Source organism: Tubulanus polymorphus, chromosome 3 (genome assembly GCF_964204645.1).
Source record: "Tubulanus polymorphus chromosome 3, tnTubPoly1.2, whole genome shotgun sequence".
Classification (NCBI taxonomy): Eukaryota; Metazoa; Nemertea; class Palaeonemertea; order Tubulaniformes; family Tubulanidae; genus Tubulanus; species Tubulanus polymorphus.
This window is the reverse complement of record NC_134027.1, coordinates 22,921,411-22,931,523: the sequence shown is the minus strand read 5'-3', so window position 1 is coordinate 22,931,523 and position 10,113 is coordinate 22,921,411. Positions and strand designations below refer to the sequence as shown.

The 10,113-nt window shown below is 37.2% G+C and overlaps 1 protein-coding gene across 1 annotated transcript; it reads right to left on the bottom strand.

The window, feature by feature from the left end:
- Positions 1-2,673: 2,673 nt before the first annotated feature.
- Positions 2,674-6,099, bottom strand: LOC141901093 (synaptogenesis protein syg-2-like). Its single transcript, XM_074788174.1, has 6 exons — positions 5,995-6,099; positions 5,564-5,866; positions 5,059-5,334; positions 4,630-4,932; positions 4,187-4,513; positions 2,674-3,011 (listed from the first exon to the last, which is right to left on the bottom strand). The coding sequence occupies exons 1-6, from the start codon at positions 6,026-6,028 to the stop codon at positions 2,674-2,676; spliced, it is 1,581 nt and encodes a 526-aa protein (XP_074644275.1). The 5' UTR covers positions 6,029-6,099.
- Positions 6,100-10,113: the final 4,014 nt, after the last annotated feature.

The following is a 10,113-nucleotide window of genomic DNA, read 5'->3' as shown; positions in this document are numbered from 1 at the left end:
ACACCTCCGATCAGTGCAACATTGGTAGTAACTGAGAGGATCGAAAAATGGGAAAATAAAATGTGCAAATTATGACAAGGAAGTATCGATGGGCCTGGATTTCACCAGAGATATTTTTCATTAAAAGCGAACTAGCAAAATGACTATAGGCGTGGTTGGGATATCTATGCATTTATTTGTTTGTTTGTCTTTCTCTTTTCAACGTTTGGATCTTGGTTTACCGACACTAACCAGCAAATATTTACCTGGAATTTCAACCTGATGGCTCAGAATCACGTCACTACTCTCAGTTACAATCAGTTGGTAACTGTATGCTTGATCGGGATCGATTTTAATCTCAATACTAATCGAACCGCCAGTACTTTCTAGTTTCGTAGAATTAAAACATTCGTTCGTATTTTTGAAACAGTATTCCGCGTAGACACTGTACTTCGACGGAAACGACGACAATTTTATCAGGACACTATTTCCTTTCTGTGTTACTGTCGCTTGCTTCATTGCGGTGATTAAAGCGATTGGAATAGCTGAAAAATGAGAAAAACAAATCCGATATCAATATCATCCTGAAAACAATTGATACATCATCAACACAATCATCTAGAAAGGAGTGGGTGCAGCCAATCCCACTAGCTGGAACTAACAGCCGAGATAGAATTCTCAAGATCGGGGATCGAGGAGGCACGTATGTCGCTACGTATTCCGATTCCTATATTCGTATCAACGGGAAGCTCCTTGATTCTGAATTTGACCGAAAATGATGCGACATCGAATGTGAATGACATCGGCAAAGTTTACTGGTAAAATAATCCGAAGGAACTTTTTGTTTGAATTTCTTCGATGACACGCAATGAGGATTTTCCGAGAATGAGGAATTCAACTCAAACAAAATCATCCTAATCAGAAACTTAAAGTAATGAGGAATTTACGTTTAATTATTCCAACGGGCTTAAAAATAGGCCTGTATTTATATCTTATAAAACTTACATATCTAACAAGCCTTCAATCTTACCATTTGTATTAGTTGTAACTATATCAGTAAATGGACTTGTATTATCACCTACATTTAAGTTGACACTTTTCACTTTGAACTGGTAATCAGTTGCCGGTTTTAAACCGGTTATTTTCGTTTGCACCAGTTTTCTATAACCGGGATCGGGTATTTCAGCTTTATTCACGAATTGTATGGAATTCCAAGCCCTGTAACTGACAGCAAACGTTTGTTTGGCACCACCCTCAAATTCAGACACCCAACTCAATGTCACAGAAATGCCTGTTTTTGCAATAACTGACAGATTTGACGGTGTTTGGGGAGGTCCTAAAACAATAAGAAAAAAAAGAAATTCGTTTTATAGTTCGCGCGCTGCACTAATTTATTGGGATCCCAGTTCAGCAAAATGCAGTCTCGTGTTATTCAGAGTGTTACTCCGGTATTAATCTGAACCCTGGGCCCAGCATCCCTCCAGACATCCGACTACTCAAATATTATCAATTGATGAACGACTAACAGAAGAGTTATCATTGAAAATAGGTTTCAGGCTGCAATCGATATTTGCAGGTTTCATTAGAATTGATAAGTGGTAAATAGTGCTATAGTGCAAATGACTGCGAATTTCTGAAAACAACATATAATTCGAAATAGCACATGATTCTTACCAGTTTCTGTGAGTTTCAGTGTTATCTCTATGCTACCAACTGAATTATTGAGTCTACACGAATAAGATCCAAAATCAGACGCCTGAACTGATTGTATGATGACATTCCACTGCGTTAAACTGGTCTTTTTCAATTTCCGTCGGTCATTTGTTGAATTGTGTCTACAGTTGAGAGTTGTCGCTAACGGATTTGCATCGTAGTTTATCGTAAATCTAACACTTTCTCCTATATTTGCGGCAACGGGTTCAACTTGTGAAGAAAGCTGCGGTGCATCTATTGTAGAATTAAACTAAATATGTAATATTGTGTCTAGTGTATATAGAATAAAAAGTTTCTAAAAAATACAAGAGTAACTTTTTCAGCACTTGAAATATGAAAGAATGTACAGTGTAGTCTCAAATGAATATATGTACCAGTTGCGCTAATGCTATGAGAGGAATTTGATCCCCTTGCGTAACGGAGTAGAATTGAAACAAAATATGGATGAAATTCGGAATAGAACTTAGAATAAAGATAGATGAATTGTTGAGAATGTTTTCCTTCGATGCAAAGTAATTATGTCCCCCCGGACGCTGTCGTTGTACTGTGTATATACTGGTTGTTTAGATTGGACATCGGTAATAAAATATCACTGATAGATAGAGTAAAGTTCATTTGTAAGAACACAACGACGTTTTCGTAGGGTTTTTATGAGATAAATAACAGTTCACTATAGTCATACTGGTTGTTCACAGCGGACATCGGCAATAAAAAGTTACCGATAAATGGAGTAAAATTCCCTCGTATGAAATCATATCAGTTTTTACTGCAATCAGTTTTTATAAGTTTTTTGTGACGAATTAATCATTCGTGGATTTGATTGATATCCAGTCATCTGATAAACACTAACTACTATGTTTTACAAAATTAAAAGATAATTTTTCATTTCATTGCTACAGTAATCCAAGACCTCTACCGAAACGGCTACGAATACATCTGATTATTGTGCATTTTCATTTATCAAGAAGATAAATCGCCTATTCAACACTCACACAATATAGACAACGTCATGGATGTGTTGACACCATTGACAGTTTGACTGTTCTGATAAGCTGTACATCTATATTGTCTTCCATTTTTATCCTTATCAGTTGGTACTACTAGACTACTAGTAGATGCCCGTGCACTGTGAGATCCGGGTTTATGATTTACTGCTTGGTTGGGTGAAATATTTGTCCACGTTGTCGTCCAAGAGCTGTACGCCCAGACAATTGTAGACACCGGGTTAATGGATTCAGTTGTACATGTCAGAGTTTTTGATGTACCGTGAACAACTGGACCGTTTGGAATTTCAGTCAGTGTAATTGACTCGGGTGGAACTGAAGATATAACATTGAAAGTCATGATTGATACTTTATTAGACGGTCATTGAAAGATGCGAACATGTGATTTTCTCTTACAGTGAACGGTAATCGTTGTAATCGTTGTCCCTGATAGAATGGTTGCCTGTCGAATTCAGGGCCACTGCATTCGCAGTAAGTTCGAAAAGACAAGGCAACCAGTCTATGTCCCTGATACCGATGTACCGCATCAGGCATGCGCCACTTCAGTAGGAAGTAAGCACTGCTGATAAAGAAAAACACCCAAATAAGACAAACACCTGCAGGGGTCCGCTTGTTGGTACCGTTTCAAGTCAGAATTGATTTATTCTCATAGACTCGATTACGCCAATAATTTCTTGCATGAACTATGGAGAACTCGTCCAGAGCGTGAAGGTTCTTACTGAGTACAGAATTGATTCTTACTGCGCATGTCAGCTCTTCTACCGAAATATGCAAAACGGGAATACAGTCCAAACCCTGTTTTTGTACGACATCTAGCGATTCATACCTCTTTGCAGGGTATTTTTCTAATTGGTCATTGCGAGGACCAATAAATGAACACGATGTAACTCGATGTGATTCTCTGTTAGATTTTTATGTAACAGCAGACGTAAGGAGAATGGCCGGAAAACTAGTGTTTCTAAAACTTCAAAAATTGTACATTCAAAAGCCCCGAGAGAAGAACATGAAGTTTGCAAGAAAATTAAGGAATAGTTGCAAAGATTCTACGTAACGACTTTGATAATATTACAAAACATGAAAAATATGGCAAACGTATCATACGCACACTATCGCCCCCTCGTGTCAGAAAGCCGATATTAAACAATTTGACGTTACATTGAGATAATCTGACGGTAGACTATCATATCTTATCAAAGTAAAGAAAATCGATCGAAGACTGATTCAGTTTTACATTCGATCTGACTATTGTTTACTAACACATAATCTGCCCGTTTTTCACCATTAAGCATATCATAATTTGTTTTCAATATTCTCTCAATCTACGGATGTTGAACTGAAATCATGCGAATTGTAAATAAGTAAAGCGCATTTGGTTGATTTAATCTTAATGAACCATGAAGATGCAGATAATGATTGGTATTCCGATTCAAATCGATGAATGAAATAATATGTAACCGTTAAACACATTACACGTGCTATACCACACTTACACAATATAGACAATGTTGTGGTTTGGTTGAGACCATTAACGGGATGACTGTTCTGATTAGCTGTACATCTGTATTGTCTTCCATTCTTATCCTTATCAGTTGATACTACTAGACTACTAGTAGATATCTGTCCACTGTGAGATCCGGGTTTATGATTTACTGCTGGGTTGGGTGAAATATTTATCCATGTTGTCGCCCCAGAGCTGTACGCCCACTTAATTGTAGACACCGGGTTACTGGAGTCAGTTGTACACGTCAGAGTTTTAGATGTACCTTCAACAACTGGACCGTTTGGAATTTCAGTCAGTGTCATTGATTCTGGTGGAACTATAAACAAATATTTAAATTCACGCTCCTTCATTAGCCATTCAGGGAAAGGGCATTTATATGAACAACAATCTACAACACTTCATTTGATATCTGAAATAGCGTTTCATACTTACAGTGAACGGTAATTGTTGTATCTTTGTACAGATTTCCAGTTTGACATCTGTATTGAGCCTGATTCATAGATTTAGTTGCAGTAATAGATAATGCGCTAGTAGCCATAAAACCGTGATAGGCTGCACTAGTTTGACTCGTAGTTGGTTGAGAGACAAGTGCTGTCCATGTGGTGGAGGAATATATGAACCACTGAATCTGTACAGCCGGGTTTGACGAGTCAGTTTTACACTCCATCTGTTGATTATTGTTAAATAATACACGATCTGCCGGTTTCTTCACCATTGTCAGTGATGTTGCTTGAACTAGAAATAATTTGTTTCAATATTATCAAAATCCAAGGATGTTGACGAAACAAAATCATGACAAAAATAGAACCAAATTAACTTCACGAGGTTACGAGTAATTTGTAAACAATGTATAGTACTTACAGTTGACAGTTAATACGAATTTATTAGAAATCATTGGTGTCGGTATACCAGCCCCAGAAGCTGTACATAGATATTTTGCCTGGTTATCTGTTTTAGTGACGGATGTTGAATATGTTAGAGGACTAACTCCCTGTTTCACAGTGCTGCCAACTGGTGTTCTAGATATTAGCAGGTTCGGTACCGGGTTACCCCCTGTAGCTGTACACGTGAAGTCAACGGAAGTGGAATCCCGAACTGGTGACGTCGGTCCTTGTAATGCAACACTGCTTGGCGGATCTGAAATGGACGAGAAAAATATTTTGCTAGCGGAAAAAAATTGAAGGATTGAAGCCGAAACGTCATGATTCAAAATAGAACGAATTTCATATAAATTCTCAATTCACTCTCATTAATGAACCTCTACGTGTAGTTTAGAAACAGGTTTCATTTGGTAATTAATTCGGTGCGAAATATTTTCGAATGATCTGAAATGATATATTTTAGAACTAATGTATTTTAAACTTACAGTAAACGGTAATCGTTGTATCTTTGTAAAGATTTCCAGTTTGACATCTGTATTGAGCTCGATTCATGGTTTTAGTCGCAGTAATAGATAATGTGCTAGTAGCCACAAACCCGTGATTGGCGGCACTTGTTTGACTCGTAGCTGGTCGAGGGTCAAGTAGTTTCCATGTTGTAGAGGAATATGTGAACCACTGAATCTGTACAACCGGGTTTGACGAGTCAGTTTTACACTCTATCTGTTGATTGTTGTTTACTAATACATAATCAGCCGGTTTCTTCACCATTTTCAGCGTTGTTGCTTGAACTAGAAATCATTCGTTCTCGATATTGTCAAAATCCGGGTGTGTTGACGAAACAGAATTATATCAAAAATAGAACCGCAATTACTTCATGGGAATAACAAGTAATTTGTAAACAATGTATAGTACTTACATTTGACAGTTAATCTAACTTTATTAGAAATCATTGGTGTCGGTATACCAGCCCCAGTAGCTGTACATTGATATTCTGCCTGGTTATCTGTTTTAGTGACGGATGTTGAATATGTTAGAGGGCTTATTCCTTGTTTTATCGTGCTACCCCCTGGTGTTCTAGTTATGGCGAGGTTCGGTACCGGGTTACCCCCTGTAGCTGTACACTTTACGTTAACAGATACGGATTCCTGAACGGGTGACGTCGGTCCTTGTAATGTAACACTACTTGGCGGGTCTGAAATTAAAAGTGTTAAAAAGCGATTATCTTTATCGATGAGTTATATGTACAACAGCAACAGATTATTCTGTACAATTTCATATTTCAGATTACCGGCCAAAATTCATTTGAAATGCATTAAAAATCATATTTATTACAAGCATAAGCTTTTGCATGAAGCTTTTTACTGAGTTATTTCTCTCATTCAAATAGATATGAAATATGAAGTATCGAGTCAAGTCCAACAATGCATTCGCATGAATAAATTTCTCGTACGTTATTGATGTTTTAATCGTTACGGTTCGCTGGTAAACTGCCGCATACTTTTCAAAGCTGCGTCTCACCCGATCAAAATCGTGACGAATATACTTCAGAGGAAATATCGTGAATATCGATCGATGGGAAGATTCATTTGAATGAAATATGTATATCTGTTATGATTAATGGGACATAAGGGGTCTAGAACACACCCGATTGAATAGGGTAAAATATGCCTCAGAAGAGTCCGTGGTTAAAGGATAAACGCGTTTAGATTATTATTTTGTGGTAATCTGACGATATTTTCGTGCCTACTTCATTATCCTAGATAATTGCTTTATACCGATGTGACAAAATGTCATTTGATAATAATTCAGCCTTATAAAATAAATGCACTTCATAATAAACTCCATAAAGGAGTCGCGCGCGTTTTCCTCAGCATTCAACGCAGATATAGGAAGGTACCTATAAATATTTCGTTTCGAATATTTCGAAATCGATGAAACACAGATTTGAAAAACGAACTCCTTTGAATCCATTGACTGGGTTATTTCCAACAAATTTTTGCTACAAATTACCTAATATGAATACTAGGTAAATCACGTGTGTTCATCTATCTCAACGTAATACTTACATAGAACATTGATGGCAATATTACCAGTAACTGTTCCTGCTGTATTCGATGCTGTACATGTATAAACACCTGAATCAGTTTTACTGATTCGTGTAAAACTGAGTCTATTATTAGACCGTCCTGATGGATTGACACCACTCCATATATACGTCAGTCCTGTAGCTCCAGACTGTGAACCGTCACATGTGATTGTTAATGGTGAATTCTCCTGTACTGTGACGATGTTGTTGATGGCGGTGTTTGGTTGAGATGTTAGAACTGGTCCACTCGGGGGCGCTGTAATTATGAAACTGCATGTATTTTGAAACCACGGAGGTTTCGATGGTACATTTTCAATACGCCTGCCAAATTATTGATTTTGGCAATTTAAAAGAAATCATCCACATCAAAATTAATACATCAACATGAATCAGTTGTAGATCACAAAATATCCGTGATAAAACGATACGAGTAAAATTCCACACTAAATGAATTGATAGCTAAAAAGTTTACTTCGAATGTGAGAAATATTACCCTCCTTCAGTCTAAAATGACTTGCAAAATAAAACACAGCGCATGTACATAAATACATTGTCTATGCATGAAATAAGATACGAATTACTGCACATTAAGTTATGGGGACTGGAGTACTGACATATTTTGAAACACAGATCTAATGGGGGCTAAAACCTTCATTGAGGTTGACAGAGCGGTCAGAATGAGTACAAATCAAAAGCGGATTCTTACTATGTGGTGTCTATAGTGAGATTGCTGTTTGGAAAAGGAATATTGGCTCCAGAAAATTCAAAAGTATGCCCGATTTGCAAAGAATAGAGACTACCCCACATATCTAATTTCACCCTCTTTAAAGCATCCCGTTTATGTTCCTTGATTCTTCCCAGTTTCCCCAATATAAAAAGGTTACAATCAGGACAGTGAGAGCAGAACAGGGAAAGATACTTTATTAGCTTTGTGAAGTGCTTTCTCTAAAACTTTGTCCGGGTATGCAAGTTTTTTTCAAAAAAAGGTTAATTATGTTACTAAGATTTCAGCGTTGTACACAAATAAAGTGAAATTGACCATGATTCTGAAGCATTTTTGAGCGGCCATAGCCCCTTAATGCCCCAAGCAAAAAATGCAAGAAAGCACTTTTACCAGATAATTTATTTGGAAATATTGGAATTTGCCATCAAACCTATTGTACGCTAAAATGGAATTGAAACCCACCTTTGAGCTCCCCTACTATGTAAAATATCATGGCCTAAAAAGTTTTTATCACAAATCCAAGGCCCAAGGGAAAGACCCTGAACAACCACCACTTTAAGGTAAGTTTGAGTGAATGGAAAGAAATTCAGGTAGGATTCACAGCTAGTAAGTTTTCAAAAAACAGAGAAACCTATAATCCCGAATTAAGATTTTGTCTGAAAACATCAAAAAATGGGTTTCTTCCATCGAACTCCCACTCGGAGGTTAACTGCTAGGAAGGATAAATAAAGGGAATTAAGAAATGTCAAAAGATGTCAAGGATGAGATCAGTTGATACTAAACATAAAATATAATCGACATAACTGCGCCATAGAAGAGGCGCGAATATAGGGTAAAATTTCAGATTCAATGTCGTTCTAAGAAAAGGTTAGCTAGTCAATAATAGGCGATAGAGGCCTTTAGCGAAATCATATTGCGCAAAGAAAATGCTATCAAATTGAAAATAGGCTCTTCTAGCGCATAATTCTAAAAGATCAACGAGACAGTTAACTGAGGCAGGAAAATTCAAATTACTGGACGGGAGTTTACGTTTAATAAAATCTGAAGTGAGTTGCAGAGGGATCTATGCTGTGAATAGAGAGACTGTGTCAAAAGAAATGAACTTGTTGCCATTGAGGGTAACGTGACGTCTTGTAGTAAATCCATATCTTGTTTCATATGAGAACCAGAGAACGAACCAACAAAGGAGAAAGCGTTTTTTCAATCGAGGATCGAGAAAGATATCAAGAGGGAGAGCCCCTTCTTGAGATGATAAGATGCGTAAAGGGACATTACTTTTACGAATCTTAGGGGGACCGTAAGGATAAGTCGGTAAGCTGGGTAATCGGCTGGTCAATTTCATAATAAATTTATCATCAGTAGGATGTTAACATATACTGTGTATTTATTTGGGCAGTCATTTTAGACTGAAGAAGGGTGGCAGCAACCACCCGATATGTTTCTAATATTTCAAATATTAAACAAGTTAGCAATCAATTCATTTATCGCGGGATTTTACTCTTATAAATCAACATGCTACAAATGATTAGAGTACGCGTAAAATGTTACACGTTTTACTCGCGTTAATTTAATTAATAAAGCTTTTATAATGTTATTACTCGTCACATTTTTAACTCGCAGTCAGTGAATTGTTCAAACCCAGATCACATGGTGAATGCAATTTCACAGTCACTCTTCATCACTGAACACGATAAGGGAAATGAGATATTATTGAACTTTTTATCATGCTTACCTCTTACAGTAATTATTGCGTTACTGTTTGGAAAAGAGTTCATGTAATCACACCTCCACTTTCCAGAATCAATCATCTGTACATTATGGATACGTATACCATAGCGTCCAGCTGTGATGTCACATTGTCCAAAGTACCGGGGTTCAGTGATAGTTCCACGAGGACAGTTAAACGCAAACTGTCCCGATTGGCCAGATATTGTTATTCTGAAACCGCATAAATGTTTACCGGGTGGTGAAACCTGACATCGTACGAAAGTGCTGCCACCTAGTTTTACAACTGCTGGTGTTGCAACTGTCGTGAGCGTCGTATCCGTTGCGTCGATACAGTTCTGTTGCTGCCCTGAAATTTTCAATGGAAATGAAAGTTTGTTTATAGTCGACTTTAGACAGATATCAACTGGTACATCATAACTCGAGTTGAAGTCAATATACGAAGCCTTATTCTATAAATGCAGAGAAGGTTGTTGAAAAACTATCCACAAATAATTATT

What these genes read in the sequence shown, in the direction of transcription:
- LOC141901093 (XM_074788174.1), bottom strand. Translation starts at nt 6,028, where the DNA reads ATGATTTCTAATAAAGTTAGATTAACTGTCAAAT. An exon ending in TACAACGATTACCGTTTACT is followed by an intron (nt 5,335 to 5,563) that starts GTAAGTTTAAAA and finishes CGTCCATTTCAG; the next exon opens with ATCCGCCAAGCAGTGTTGCA. An exon ending in TACAACAATTACCGTTCACT is followed by an intron (nt 4,514 to 4,629) that starts GTAAGTATGAAA and finishes ATTTGTTTATAG; the next exon opens with TTCCACCAGAATCAATGACA.